The 16,045-nt window shown below is 37.7% G+C and overlaps 1 protein-coding gene and 1 long non-coding RNA gene across 3 annotated transcripts in view; one reads left to right on the forward strand and one right to left on the reverse strand.

Moving 5' to 3' along the window:
- LOC140725095 (uncharacterized) overlaps positions 1–16,045 on the forward strand; it is a 128,743-nt gene that overhangs the window by 111,923 nt on the left and 775 nt on the right. The window contains exons 2-3 of the long non-coding RNA XR_012098262.1: positions 14,685–14,773; positions 14,885–15,012. This is a non-coding gene — a long non-coding RNA (uncharacterized lncRNA). The remainder of the gene's footprint in view (positions 1–14,684; positions 14,774–14,884; positions 15,013–16,045) is intronic.
- Positions 1–16,045, reverse strand: part of aqr (aquarius intron-binding spliceosomal factor) — a 76,761-nt gene that overhangs the window by 35,198 nt on the left and 25,518 nt on the right. For both annotated transcript variants that reach the window (XM_073040095.1, XM_073040094.1), the window contains exons 12-20: positions 14,974–15,090; positions 9,811–9,924; positions 8,150–8,253; positions 7,004–7,106; positions 6,787–6,907; positions 6,452–6,593; positions 4,474–4,652; positions 3,917–4,084; positions 3,223–3,392 (exon numbers count right to left, since the gene is read on the reverse strand). In XM_073040095.1, coding sequence (XP_072896196.1) covers positions 3,223–3,392; positions 3,917–4,084; positions 4,474–4,652; positions 6,452–6,593; positions 6,787–6,907; positions 7,004–7,106; positions 8,150–8,253; positions 9,811–9,924; positions 14,974–15,090 — 1,218 coding nt within the window. The remainder of the gene's footprint in view (positions 1–3,222; positions 3,393–3,916; positions 4,085–4,473; positions 4,653–6,451; positions 6,594–6,786; positions 6,908–7,003; positions 7,107–8,149; positions 8,254–9,810; positions 9,925–14,973; positions 15,091–16,045) is intronic.

Below are 16,045 nucleotides of genomic sequence, written 5' to 3' on the forward strand. Positions count from 1 at the left end.
AAGTCAAAAACTGCAAATACCAGGAATTGTGTGTTTTAAGGAGACTGAGGACTGAAATTCAAACGGGGTGCATAATTAGATAGGTAGCTGCAGAAATGTTGCCCAAATGGAGGTATAAAGACATACAAAGTAAAACTCAGATATTCTAGCATCCAATTATTTAGAAATCCTGACCATCTGATATCTGGCTTACTTATTAGGCAGACATAGGAGCAAGGGATCTTGACTGCAAATACAATGTCCAGCTAGAGCCAGCAGAATAGAATACAGCCAAGGCCAAGGTCTAGACTGTGGGACAGTTATGTGGCTTGAGCTGGGTATTGGGGGTCTACAAGGACACAATACATAAACTCACCATTAAATATTATGAAAATGATAGTTTGTTCCGTCTTAAATAAGTTAACTAAATAAAACACAAAAATCTATGTTTTGTTCTGAAGGAATACATGTCATTTTTAAATTTTATATTCAATGAACCAAAGTTATACCTTGCTAACAACGATTACATTAATTTACTCTGGAAACCACAAGTGATTTTTGAAATGAAGAAGCTTTAAATGACAAAAGCTTTGTGACTTCAGTTGAGTTGTCTTCTGCCCTTTTATTCTGAACCTCAATTTCTTGTTGATCCCTCCTGCTCTGAGTGTAGAGGGTTACATTCTTCTTTCTGGGTGATGGGAAGCATGGTTACCAGTTTTGAAAAATTGCTACCACTCCAGTGAAATAGGTCTTAACTGGTGCCAACTGCTCTCTATGATGCAAGTTCAGAAATTAAGCAGTATTCTGAAAAGTAGTCATCAACATGTGATAAAGTACCAACGAACTTCAGTGGCAAAAGAGAAGTTAGAGACCAAGTGATTGAGAAATGCTTAGATCTCTCATGTTGACAAACATGTGATGCTCCAAGATAGTCATTTTTTGTTTCATTTTCAAGCAGGAAGTTGAACAACATTTAAGCAAGACAAAGTTCATCATCCCCCATCTGGTAATTGCAAAGAACACACCCTTTCTTGCAGAATTCTCTTGAACCACTGGCAATATATAATTAAATGGCTCACTTGCCATTTGAGAAACATACATACGGATTCTACACTGAAGTCACATATGAGAAAAACAATCACAGGAATGTACAGTGGTGCTAGAAAGTATGTGAACCCTGTAGAATTTTCTCTATTTCTGCATAAATATTACCTAAAGTGTGATCAGATCTTCATAAAAGTCCCAAAACTAGATGAAGAAAACCCAATTAAATAAAAAACACAGAAAACATTATACTTGTTCATTCACAAAATGCTGGTGGAACTCTGCAGGCATGGCAGCATCTATAGGAAGAAGCACTGTCGACATTTCGGGATGAGTCCTGACGAAGGGTCTCGGCCCAAAACATCGACAGTGCTTCTTCCTATAGATGCTGCCTGGCCTGCTGAGTTCCACCACCATTTTGTGTGTGTTGCTTGAATTTCCAGTATCTGCAGATTTCTGTGTGTTTGCAATACTTGTTCATTTATTTATTGTGAAAATTTATCCATTATTACATGTATTTGTTGGAAAAAATGTGAACCTTTGCTTTCAGTAACCAGTGTGACCCCCTTGTACAGCAATAACTTCAATCAAACGTTTTTGGTAACTATTGATCAGTCCTGCACATCTGCTTGGAGGAATTTTAGACCATTCCTCCATACAAAACTGTTTCAGTTCATCAGTATTTCTGGGGTACCTTGCATGAACAGCCCTCTTCAGGTCATGCCACAGAATCTCAATTAGGTTAAGATCTAGACTCTGACTTGGCCATTTCAAAACATGAATTTTTTTTCTTTTTAAACCATTCCGTTGTTGATTTATTCCTGTGTTTCTAATCATTGTCTTGTTACATCATCCAACTTCTATTAAGTTTCAGGTGACAGACAGCTACCCTGACATTCTCCTACAAAATGTCTTGATACAATTTTGAATTCATTGTTTCCTTAAGCTGCTCAGACCCTGAGGCAGCAAAGCAGTCCCAAACCATCTCGCTCTTTCCACCATGCTTCTAGGTTACGAGATTTTGGTGTTGGTGTGCAGTGTCCTTTTCCCTCCAAACACAGTGTGCATTTCTGCCAAAAAGTTCAACTTTAGTCTCATCTGTCCACAGAATATTGTCCCAGAAGTGTTGTGAAACATCCAGTTGATCTTTACAAATTTGAGAAATGCAGCATTTTTTTTTGGAGAGCAGTGGTTTTCTCCACGGTGTCCTTCCATGAACACCATTCTTGTTGAGTGCTTTTCATATAGTGGACACATGAACAGAGACTTTATCAAGTTCTAAAGATTCCTATAGGTCTTCTGCTGTAACTGGGTTACTTTTCACCTCCTTCAGCATCACACGTTATGCTCTTAGTATGATCTTTGCAGGATGCCCACTCCATTTGGAGACAATTTCACATACTGTGGACTGACGAATGCTCAGGTCTTTAAAAATGCTTTTGTAGCCTTTTACTACTTCATGCATCTCTACAGTTCTTCTTCTAAGATCCTCTGAAAGTTGTTTTGATCAAGGCATGGTGCACATTGAGATAGATCTTTGAGAAGCGCAGTTTCTGTCAGTAACCTGACTTTGTGTGTCTCTTTTCAAGAGCAGGGCACCTCTACAACCCACACCTCCAATCTCAACTCATTGAACATCTGACTTCAAATAGCTTTTGTAGAAGGCATTACTCCAGAGGTTCATATACTTTTTTCGAACCTAGACTGTGATTGTTTATATGGCGTACTCAGTATTGACGAGAAGTACAATTGTTCGTGTGTTATTAGTTTAGGCAGACTGTGTTTGTCCATTATTGTGACTTAGATGAAGATCAGACCACATTTTATGTAATTAATGCAGAAAACCAGGTAATTGCAAAGGTTTACAAACTTTTTCTTGCAACGGTGTGTTCTCTATAAAATGTGTAAATTAGCCAAGTTTTGAAGACAATGATGGCTTAAATGATTGTAGTGTTCTCTGTCCAGATTTTTTAAACTGAATTCAATGTCAAGTGGTAAAAATGAATTCTAATTCTCAGAATTTCCTTCTGTAATATTCTTCCTGCTTAGAAAGAGTGTGAGTTTTTACATATTTTCTTTCACATAACCTTGGAAGCAGAAACCATCATGATGATATAATTTCCTAATTTGCTTAATTGTTCTAAAGGTCTTCGTCTGTGCTATAGAATACTAGATTTTGACAGATTCAACTAAACTCACCTTAAAGTTATTTTCTTTAGGTTTTCTTCTCATGATAATGTTGAAGGTTTCATAAACATCTTCTGCCCCATTCTGAACTGAAAAAGTCATATCCTGCTGATATTGGTTGGGATCCAGCCATACTCTGTAGGTTCGGGAATCTCCCTTCAGCTTTGGTTTAGGTTCAGGACCTGTGACAAAAACGTAATAATCCAAGTTACATTGGAAACATAAAAATATATTTGAGGCATGAAAAATTGTCCATTCAAGTGGATAACAACTAATTCAGTATCAAATTTCACATCCACAAATTTTACATCTTAATGCACTTTACACGAATATTGTGCTTTTACAGTATAGCCACTCTGCTCTTATTATTAAGGTAGGCACAGTCGCCACTTTTGTGAGAAAATTTCAACAAAAATGGTGATCATTCAGTCATATCGGAAATGTGATTGAAGCCTTGAAATAGAATCTAATCAAAAGACAGCACCTCCATACAGTAGCATTCCCTTGGAACCGAACTATTAAAATAAATTCTCCGCTACAGTCCTAGACTGAGGTTTGAACTGGGATCCCTCGCTTCCAAGAACTGGGATCCCTCACTGCCAACTAAAATAAAACAGTAATAAACATGCTATACCAGATACATGCTGGAAATGCTCATTTAAAAAATATCCCATGCTGTTCTGCAAACAAAAGCACAAAACTGTACCTTCTTCAATGACCCGCCCTTTCTCATCTAGCATGCCTTGAATTTCACAACCACGCACATACACGAGTCCAGTTTGCTCGACAAATGGTTGTTTTCGGTCAAATTTTGTGCCATAAGCCAAGACTGGGCGGACAGTTATAAGGAAACAGACATCATGCTTGCGAAGGGCTGCAGATTGAAAAATACAACACATAAATCCAGAAATAAAGAAAACACATATATCACATGGTGCTCAAACACAGTCACTGCATCTGCCTAAAGATTTACTGTTTACCATATAATGTTTTATTAATATGTGTTAACCCAAAAACAATTCAGAAATTTATCAATAAACACATCAGTAATTAGTCTTTGCTCCATTCAGCAAAACCAAAATTCAGATTCATTCATCTCTTGACTTCCTCTGAGTAATTTACTGTTTATAAAAAAAATGTCTGGAATTGCCTTCTGATTCATGATTTCTATCCCATTTTAATCTGGGAATACTTGTACATATCCCCTGCAAAACAGGAAACAATATTCCATATATCTGCTGGAAAATAAATCCTTGGAATTACCTTCCCATTCCCCTTTGATTTCATATCGAACATTCAAGTTGATGGTTACATCTGCCCGGACTCTGGCTGGCCAGTTCTCACCGATATTGGGTTTTGACACTTCTACAATGGAGAATGTGACGATAGGTTGTGCCATTCGAGCCCAGCCACCAAAGACAACACCTCCATACTCTCCTTGCCTGCAATATTAATAAACATATTCAGATACTAAGTTCAGGACACGGACTGAAACATTCTCATGGAGTATTTTAGATGTTTTAAAATTCCAACAAAATGCTGGGAGAACCCAGCAGGCCAGGTAGCATCTATGGAAAAAAGTAAACAGTCAATATTTCGGGCCGAGCCCCTTCATCAGGACTCTTAGATGTTGCCTGGCCTGCTGAGTTCCTCCAGCATTCTGTGCGTGTTGCTTGGATTTTCAGCATCTGCAGACTTTCTCTTGTTTGTTTAACATTACAAATTGCTTTGCATCAGTGGACACCAAATTAAGATAAAGAAGTTATTCTGATCCACATGTTAAATTGTGTAAAAGTATATATTAAAATTTAATAATAAAAGTGAAAGATTTGAACTCATTTTTCAACATTGTATTCCCAGGAGGGGCATCAAGATGTTTTTGAAAAAATAGTACATCTCAATGGAAGTTGCTAGTTTAAATTGGCCATAAATACTGGAAGAACATAGAACATTATCTCACAGGAAGGTAGGCAGTCGATAGAGCAAAACTGCAATCAGGTGGATGGGCTGAATGTGTCTATTTTAATGCAAGATGTATCAGGGTGATGAACTTTAAGCATGGATCAATACATGGAACTATGATACTATGGCCATTTCAGAGACGTGGCTGTTACAAAGGCAGGAATGGCTGCTGGATGATCCGGGGTTTAGATGTTTCAAAGGGGACAGGAAGGAAAGTAAAAGAGGAGAGGGCGTGGCATTACTAATGAGGGATAGCTACAGGAGAGAAGACATTCTGGAGGGATCATCCACCGAGTCAGTGTGGGTGAAAGTTAGAAAAAGACAGCAATCAACTCTATTGGGAGCTTTCTGTAGACTCCCACCTCCCTCAACAGAGACATTGAGGAACAGAGCGGGAAGCAGATTTTGAAAAGGTGAAAAAAATAACAGGGTAGATGTCATGGTGCCTTCAAGCGAAGAGCAGTGGTAGGAAAAAAAATCTGAATTTATCAGATAAAAAATGACAAATTAGTAAAATATTAATTAAATTAATTTTGCACAAGGCTCGTGAGTACGGAGAAAATGCAGACCTTCTGCTTAAGCTCAAAAGTGAAAGTGCTCTTATTTTGACTCTGTGCAGTTCAATGCCGTCAGCTGCACAGCAGATACTGGACAATGTAACTTCCTTCCATTGTAAAGTGAAGTCAGCAATGTAGCTTCATCAACTATGGAACAGACTGAGAGGTGCAATTTCCCAGCCCTTGTGGAGTAGACTGGGCAGCAAAACTCGCTCACACTGCAGAATCGACTAGATTCTACAATTGCTTCTGAGGAAAGGACCACACATCCCATTTATCACAGTGAATAATAGGAATTGATTTTGCTCCTACCATGGAGGGGACTAAACAGTGTATCTAACACTAATGCAAAGCAGCAATGTGATTCTGACCCACTGTGGTTCAGACTTGTCTGGGTAACTCCCCAATTATTGCAGAACTGTAGAGGGTAGAGTAACATGAACATTTACCTGCACTGTGGTGTGGGATGAGCAATGTAACACCTGTGAGCTGTGGGAACCATTAGTGAGGGAACCATTCCCTCTGTACACACAGTTAGCTATTTTACAAATATTAATTTGACATCTTGAACAGATATACAAGCACACTTAAAAGGGAAAGCAATCTGAAGAATTCAAATAAAACGTTTTCAACCAGTCTTAATAGTTTACAGCAGATCCAACAACTGTCAGAAACTGACTTGGAGGGAAAATGCATTTAAATACAGGAACATTAATACCCACCATGGTTTAAGTCTGCTAATTGCATCCTCTACATCCTGCCTAATTTCATATGTAGATTCCAAACGGAAGAGATTAAAATTCCTCAGCAGATAGTCATGTAGAGTCAAGAACTGTAAATTCAGCTTTGGTAATGCAAGGCAGCCTGGCATAACAAAAACATATGGTCAAATCAGATCAGATTAGTTTGTCATATACACCAGGGTACAATGAAGTTCTTTGCTTGTGTGAAGCCCAGAGAGTAATATTTTCCCTGTAGGGCATGGATTTTCAACCTAAACGGAACCCAGCAGTGAATAAGAAATAAAAAAACTCCACAAGCGCATGATTCATCATACCTTCACCAGAGTAATATTCTGTTGGAACAATATTTTCATCCCAAATAATTTTTTCTGTGGGATAAAGGGGCATTTCATTTAATTGTTGGATTTGAGATGTTCGTCGTTCATGTCGGGACACCTATTAAAAAGAAACAACTTTAAGTGAACAATTTGCTGCATTTAAATCATGTTCCAATATCATGTTGATTAATATTCTCATCACTGAAATACTGACCAACATCTCCAAGAGAAAATCCTTTTCATAACATGTATCCACTTCCTCAGGCAGGGTTGGCAAAAGACAAAGGTATGATGCCACTCTGTGGAGTGTGTTGGGACTGTAATTGGGAAACATGAATAATGTATTTTATATCCATGTAGAGATCTTCACACAAGCCATGTTTGCACAAGAATAAAACATACAAGAAAGAATGAAGTTGACACTAGTTGACCTGGAAATATCAGCTGAAATGGGCAGAGATCACAACGTGGAACTTTGCTTTCAGAGAGAGCGGGGAAGGTGGCGAGGGGAAAGAGCAGGAAATGGGTGACAGATAATATGCTGCTTTTCCAGCTTACTTTGTGCCTTGTTCTAACAAAGCAGTGGACTACAGACAGATCGATCAGAGTGGGAGTGGGATGGAGGAAGTGACTGGCAACTGGAGGCTCCTGCAGACCAAATGCATGTGCACGCTCTGTGAATAGGAGATCACATAATGGAGTATTGTACAGTATACATTACACCGGGTTCAAAGTGCAAGCAAATCATACTGTGAGGATATTGGTTCTCTGGATAACGGGAAGGGACATGCAAAGAACAGATATGGATCTCTTGCAATTGTATGGAAAAATCACACAAGACCTGGAATGGTTGGAGGAGATAGAAGAGTTACCCATGGAATTGTAAAGGGAATGTTGGATGAGGAGGGAAGAAGTATATTATGGGGGAATCTTGTTGGATCTGTCAGAAATTACTAAAGATGATTGGATGAGTGCTGAAACTGACGATGTGGAGAAGGGATGAGAATAGATGCACTGGATAAAAGACAAGACATGTTCAAAAGCTCTGTTGACTATGATAGAGTGGAAATTATGGTCTAGAAAGAAGCCTGGTGGGCCTGACCTGGTGTTCACTTCCTACACTCAACATTTCATGGATTTTCATGTCCTTTTGTGTTCTCTCCAAATGTGTTTGCTGAATTATCAACCAGATAAATACATTAACAGCTTACCACCATGTCAATTTTGACCTTACCCAAATAGGTCCCATCCATTCAACAGTTAAATCTGTTTTTGTATTTCAAATGCTATTCAATATCATTTGAACTCAAAGTTGTGCAGAAGCAGTTGCAAACAAATCAAGAATTTAAAAATCACCTACCTAAGTGACCCAAATTGCTTCACAAGAGATTCTCGAGTATCAACTGCTGCCACATTAGACAAGGCAAAATCATGTAGTTCTGGAAAATGAGCAAATGCTGCCCTCTGCAATGTAAATGAGTAAATCTCTTCAGACTTAGCAATCACTTCAATTTAATACTAGACATCATGTATATATGGTGAAAGGGGATAAATTGAAACAAGATGTGTAGTGGAGAAAAATATGATAGAGCTGTTTAAGAGGCTCTTAAAATAGGCACATGAATATGCAGAAGATGAAGGACAGAAGGGTTAAGCTTAGTTAGACATTTAATTACTAGCTGGTAATATTGTAAGCAACAGAATTAACCAGCTAAAAATTGTAAGTTTCTACAATACTTATTTTCATTGATTTATTTTTTGATTGATTTTCATTTATTTAATGCATTTAAGAAAATAACTTCCTGAAAATCGAATACAAACTACAGATATAAATCCCCAAGATATAATATAAAACAAAATAAAAGTTTTTAAGCATGTATGTAGCGCAGGAGGTATTGTTGCTGTCAAAACACTAATTTGATCCTGAGCTCAGATCTTGCCTATTGTTTTTAAGGTGTAATTGGAATTGGTTTATTGTTTTCAAATGCACTGAGATACAATGAAAAGCTTGCCCTGCATACTGTTAATATAGATCAAGTCACTACACAGCACATGGAGGTAGAACAAGGTAAGACAACGGAATGCAGAATAAAGTAAAACAGCTACAGAAGTGCAGTACAGGTGAACGACAAGGTGCAAATAAGTCCCTTCTAATTTGTAATGACCAGCGTGCACAAAAAACTTGTGATGCAATTCTTGCCCAGTGACAACATGTGTACACTGAATTTTATATATAGAGGTATTCATTTTAATAGCTAGCAAAACAGTGCCAATAAGAACTTTGATCTCCTCTGGCTTCGATCGTTTTCACTCTCATTCATCTGCACTCTCACAAAACACAGACCTGTAGCGGGTAATGAAGCATTTGCACACTGTCCATATGTAACTTGCTTGCTTTAAAAAGTCAAGTTTCCAAATATCACTCCATTTCTTCCCACTTGCAAATTCTCCAGCAACTTTTGCATTGCAACAATACACACGGTTAACATCTGTTTCTGTATTGTACATAAATATTTCTCGTAGCTGCACATTCCTGGCCTCATGAGCTTTTGGTATAGCAGTTTCTACTGTTTCAGTAAGGCATTCCACTTTAAACCAGTGTAGTGAGAACCACTGGCCACATGGGTAATACTTGGGTTTTCTGGTTTCTTTCCACTGTAAATTCCCATTGGTGGAGATGGGCGCTGGAAGACTGAGGGAACTCATGTATGTGAGGGTGAACAGGTCTTATGGAATGTAATGGAGAACAGATTTCAGGGAAAAGTGGTTGGTTGTAATAAGTGAGGGTGCTTCAAGAGCTGACATAGAGCTAGTGGTTCCCTCTGCATCAATGACCTGCCTCTTTATCATATGAAAATATGACAAATAATTCCATTGTATTTTTCTTGCCAAAGTTGAAATTCTGACACACGGTCAAGTACTTTAATCTCTATATAAAAGCAGAGATTGATGTTAACATCTTATCATGAAGTTAGGCACATCTGGAAATGAAGACATCACTAAAAAGCTTTTGTTTCATACCTGAAGAGAAGTTATGCGATCATAATGTATTGTAGTCATTTCATTCTCTGTCAGAGCATTTCCAGTCTGATCATTTATTTCAAAGCCAGTATAGAACTTCAGCATATCCAACAACTACAAAAAAGAAAATAAATACTGGTGAGTCAAAGACAATATAATGTTCTGATACATCCAAAACGCTATCTCAAAGAGTTTAAATTCAGTGAGGAATTTATTTTGCGGACAATGTAAATTAGATCTAAGAATAATGTGTGATATGTGTCAATCCAAGATAATATAAATAAAATCAACACATTAGAAATCTTTAGTGTACAGATGCCTGGAAAAGTAATGCAATAAAGATATGGTAAAATTGACAGAAAATGCATAACCAAACACAAAATTTTACAGTCAGTGATATTCTACTCCTCTGCAAGGTCTATTTTGCTATTTGTTTGAATGTATATTGACTGCATCTGAAAATTTCAAACTTTTCGGTTGTAATCAATGAACCGTGTTTTTTTTAATTTCAACTTCATTGACTTCTGTATAAAAATCAAAACTCTCAAGCTTTGATTTAATAAGGAGGACTGAGTATTTATAATGTATCAAGTCATAAATCTTGATTAAAAAGTTAAAGAGCCTGAGAAACTAAGTTTATAATCACATAGTTCCATTTCCTGAGAACCATTTAAAAAGTGACAGCACACACAAAGTGCTGCTTCAATCTTGATAAATGGTCTCAGTTCAAAACTTTTGACTTTATTTATTTCCACAGATGCTGCCAGACCTGCTGAGATTCCCCAGCATTTTGTATGTGCTCTGGATTTCCAGCATCTGCAGAATTTCTTGAGTTTATGAAAACTGATGCTTTTCTAAAATTGGTTTTCCTAAAGTTACAATGATCCTTTTCTGTTTAGCTTTTCTGTATGATTTATGAGAATAGGTGATGACCTTGCTAACGTGTTGCCGAATGCCACACATCCAAGGTTGAAATGTACCTCTTTCATTGTTATGCTGAATCTATTGCCTAAATTCACAAAGGTCAAAGATATTGAGAGGGAGAGATTGAGAGAGAGGGAGAGATTGAGAGATTGAGGGGGAGAGGGGGAGAGAGAGAGAGAGAGACAGACAGACAGACACACACACACACACACACACACGAACACGGACACTAAAACACCCTTGTTTGTATCAATGAACTGATAGCCAATCTTAAAGCAGAATTCCGTGCACAAGATCTGCAAAGAACACACTGGATCAGGGCAGAAACAACCAGTACTTTAGCAGAGCAAAGGATCCCTTAATTTTTTTAACCACTTTTCTTGTCTCTAATGTGGTATTGATAAATTACCTGTGAACCAAATTCTATTCAAAAAGTTATGAAGCTAAATCTCCTTTTAAAACAGGCTGCTACTTTGAAATACTTAAACAAGATTCAGTAACAGAGGAAATAATTTTACATTTTGAAATTTTGGTTTTTTTTCCCTTCAATTTAGATGGAAAGATATTTTTTAAATGAAATGTCATTCATTCTCAGTTGATCTCCTGTAAAGGTATGTTATACCTGCTGACCATTCCACCCATGTAAAATTGGAACCACTGGTTATCTAAACAAGCACTGAACATCCATCATAATATACAGCCTTAAAGGCCTGGCATGTTCCTCGCTTCTCTAACAAAATTAGGCCTAGTGATTATTCCAAATTTAACGAGGAATGCAGAAGGGCATAAGGGACAGGAATCAAAAATAGCACTAGACATAGCTGCTTGGAAGATGCCAACCTAAAAGCTGCAACATGGGACTACAAGAATGCTAAACAGAATAAACTAGTTATAACAGACAAGGGTTCAGTGATCCCATAACCAACAGAATCAGAATTATTATCACTGACACTATGAACTTCGTTATTTTTCAGCAACAGTATAGTGCAAAGACATAAAATTACTATAACTCACAAATTATTGGTATTAGCTTATTATTGTCACATCTGCCAAGGTAGAGTGAAAAGCCTGTATTGCACGTTGGACATATAGTCAAATTATTACATAATGCACTGAGGTAGAGCAAGGCAAAATAATAACAATGCAGGATGAAGTGTAAAAGCTATAGAGAAAGTATAGTGCTAGCAAACAACAAAGTGCAAGATAATAATGAGGTAGATTCTGAGGTTAAGAGTCCATTCTATTATGTAAGAGGAACATTCAAGAATCTGATAGTAGGGGTCGAAATAAGTAGTGTAAAAAAAAGGGTAAAAAAAGAGCTGATTGAAGATTTGTTGTTACAGGTGTCTCCCGTTTTTCGAACATTCTCTTTATGACACCTCGCTGTTACGGAAGACTGACATTAGTTACCTGTTTTCGCTAATAGAAGGTGTATTCACTGTTATGAAAAAAGGCAGCGTGCACGCCAAGCTCCTCCCCCGGAACTGCATTCTAGCCGGCATTGCTTAAACACGTGCCTGTGAGCATCTATGCTTTATGTCAATTTATTTTGTGTATCTGTTATCAAGATGAGTTCTAAGGTATCGGAAAAGCCTAACAGAGTGCGTACGGGTGTTACACTTAGCATAAAACTAGACATAATTAAGTGTTTCAATCGTAGTGAACGAAGTAAGGACATAGTGAGTTTGGCTAAGGAGGCTGGGTTTGTGGAAGTTGACGAAGATGATGTTGAAGAGGTTTTGGCATCCCATGACCAAGAACCGACAGATGAAGAACTGATGAAGAGGAAAGGATAACAATTGAAACCAAACGCAGTAGCGAACGGCCTGAAAGTGAAGTTGTCCAGGAACTGAACGTGAAGCAATTGCCTGAGATTTTCACTGCCATTGACAACACTGCAATGACTGCAGAAAAATATGACTTTAACTTTGAAAGGGTACATAGGTTTAGGGCATATTTGCAGGGTGGTTTGAGTGCTTACAAAGAACTGTATGATAGAAAAATGCACGAGGCTAAGCAGTCAAGCATACTGCCGTTTTTCAAGCCTTCCACATCAGCCACAGCAGACGACAAACCTCGATCTTCGACATCGAGGCAGGCAGACATAGAAGGTGATCTGCCTGCCCTGCTGGAAACAGACGACGATAAGATGACACCCCAGTTTCCCACCACCCCAACTTCCGACAACTCAGCCTAACACACCATCATCAGTGTGCTCGCTGTCTTCCCGATTCCGGCAAGTGTAACTACACTATACATACATTATTTCTACTTTATATAGGCTGTGTATTTTTATGTTATTTGGTATGATTTGGCAGCTTCATAGCTTAAAGGTTACTGGAAAGAGTGCTTCAGCCGAGAGCGCTTGCCTGAGATTTTCTTTACAGTGGACAGTGCTGCAATAATTGCAGAAAAGTATTCCTACTTTATATAGGCTATTTATCAGATCATTCCTGCTTTTACTATATATTACTATTATTTTAGGTTTTATGTGTTATTTGGCATGATTTGGTAGGTTATTTTTTGGGTCTGCGAACGCTCACTAATTTTGCCCACATTAATAAATGGTAATTGCCGCTTCACTTTACGACAGTCCAGCTTGCGAACCGTTTCATAGGAATATGCTCTACCTTCGGATAGCAGGGGAAACCTGTGTTCCATATTTGGCTATGAATGGCAGATTTGTTTTTAATTCATATTTTGTTTATACATATTTCAGCTTGTGCATGTCATCAATAAGGTGATTTCAAAAGAAATATCTTTGATATTGTAACTCTTCGAGTTGCAATTTCAAAGAGCATTTAACTATCAACCACATTGGTAGTTGTGTTGCCCTTAAGGCATTCGTTTAGTTTATTATATTTTCGCTTTAGTAATTCATTTGTAATCGTTTTCTAGTTAAAGTTAAGGTTGAAAGTAAATTTGTTGTCTGTGATATATCACGGCATGAGATGACGTCACGCCCGGTTTCGCTGCGTTCTGTGGAAAAATACCGGTTTGGAGAAACGGGAAGGGGGGGGGGGGGGGGAGGCTTGTGTGTGCAGGATCAGCACGAGAAAGGTTTTCTTTCTACGCACTAGAAACATCATAGAAGCAATGCTGTAAGTTCATAAGATAATCGATATGTTGAAGTAAAAATGTTAACGCTGATTCTGTTAAAAGTAATGACGGTTGATAAAGTTTATGTTCTTTGTTATTTAAAGAGTTGCGGATAGTTTGTGTTGAAGTGTATTTAAAGCCAGTTGATGGCATAGGTAGATTCTAACTGTATGTTGTACTTTAATGTTATATAGTTTGTTGTAGTTTTATTTTTCCAAGTATTTATGATGTAAATGTGGTGCCAAGAAGGAAACAAATACTGTATATATTTTGTATTGTTTTATCAACAGTTTTCACCATATGTTAATGTGGAAGAGTGAACAGTAAACGGTTAATCTTACTGGGATCGCGCCTCATTGACTCCAGTTTATACTTGGTGTTTAGTTCAGAGTTTTTACACCTGTGCGAGAACACTACAGTAGCCATATACAGTATAAGCCAGACCCGGTAGGATGACAAATTTAGTTCCAGCCCACAGCAACGTGTTTTTATGACAATCCTGTATTTCTGAGGCATATCTTTACAAATGTACACTAATGTGAATTGGTGTATCAATGCATATCTTTAGGAAAATACTCCAATATTTGGTGCTATATCACATGCAGAGGAAGATGGTTATGACTGTTGGTCAATTATCCAAGCCTCAGGACAGTACCCCAGATGTTCCTGAGGCTGGCAAATCAATTTAGTTGCTTCTTCAATGGCAATACTTTGCGTCATATATGTCAGAAATTGTCATTTTTTCTCTACATTGAAGTTTACTTAATTAGTTGATTTAATTTCCCTAGCTGCCAAGTAGGATTTCAAAATAAGCTTCAACATACTGGGCTACATTTTTTTTCTTTTCAAAGGATTTTGCGATGAGAGGCTACAATTCCACACAATCTTCTTCAGTCACAGGGACCAGGCAGACATGTGCGTCACTGCTAATGTCCAAAAGGTGAGTAAAAGCTACTACTATTACCATCCAACAATTTAGTTGATAGTGAAAACTCAATCTGCGGTCATGCCACAATCTCACTTTTTCTACATGCATCCCCTTGTCTTCCAGGATTTCAAGAGGTTTGTTAGGAGATTTTCACCATACCGTTTCCTTCTACAATGAGTGAAAGTGATTGCATATTTGTTGCCACGTCTCACCTGGCTGAAAAGTCGTCCTTCCCTTTCTCTCTGGACGAGGTATGATAGATAGCAGTGAGTAACTAAATGAGAATCATCCAGAACTGTGCTGAACCAACGCCGAGTTGGGAGCAGTGCCTTAAAAAAATACAAATGGTGCAAGTTAAAAGGATCGTACTGCATTTCAATCATCCATAATAGGATCCTATTTTGTAATTTCAAACTGAAGCAGCTAATCCTAAGCAAATTTAATCAAGTACTCAGGTCAATGTCACTTCCATTTATAAAATGTTTTTGTTCGTAGAATGTGGACATTGCTCACATTGTCCATACAAATGCCTTTGAAGTAAAAGAACTGCAAAAAGCCAACTATACTAGTGTAGTTAAATAAAACTAATCTTCTTTTAAAAAGATTTAAAAATATTTAGTGGATCTGCAGTCACACAAGCCAGACTGTGCAATTATACTTGATCTCTATCCTTGAGGGCATTATTCAACCAGAGGGATTTTTAATAACAACCCAGTAGTTCTATTGTTATAATTATAGAGACTATTATCTACAATTCAAAATTCAGTTAATTACTTGAATTTTAAATACCCCAGGTAACAATATCAGATTTGAACTTGCATCAGTAGTCCAGAACTCACATTGCCTGTTCAGCAAATTAACAACTACATTCATGTCAGCAAAACTAAAGAACTTATTACTAACTTCAAAAAGGGAAAAGAGGGCAAAGATGCACCAGTTTACACTGGGGGATTGGTGGTGGAAAGGGTTAGAATCTTTAAATTCCTGAGTGTTAACACATTGGATGACCTAATGTGAGTGCAGAACATAGTAGCAATCACAAGGAAAGTGCACCAGGAGGTTAAGTTTGTCACTGAACACTAGTCAGCCAGCTCACGTTGTGATCCAGAACCCAAAAGACAATCGAGCAAACAGTTTCTCCTTGTACAGACTCTGTCCTTGGAAGATGTCACAAACTTCTACAGATGTATTTATTGTTGAAAATATCCTGTCTGGTTGCATCATAGTCTGGTATGACACATCAAATGCACAAGAATATAAGATGCTGCAGGGTGGCTCAATACA

Source organism: Hemitrygon akajei, chromosome 3 (assembly GCF_048418815.1).
Source record: "Hemitrygon akajei chromosome 3, sHemAka1.3, whole genome shotgun sequence".
NCBI lineage: Eukaryota > Metazoa > Chordata > Chondrichthyes > Myliobatiformes > Dasyatidae > Hemitrygon > Hemitrygon akajei.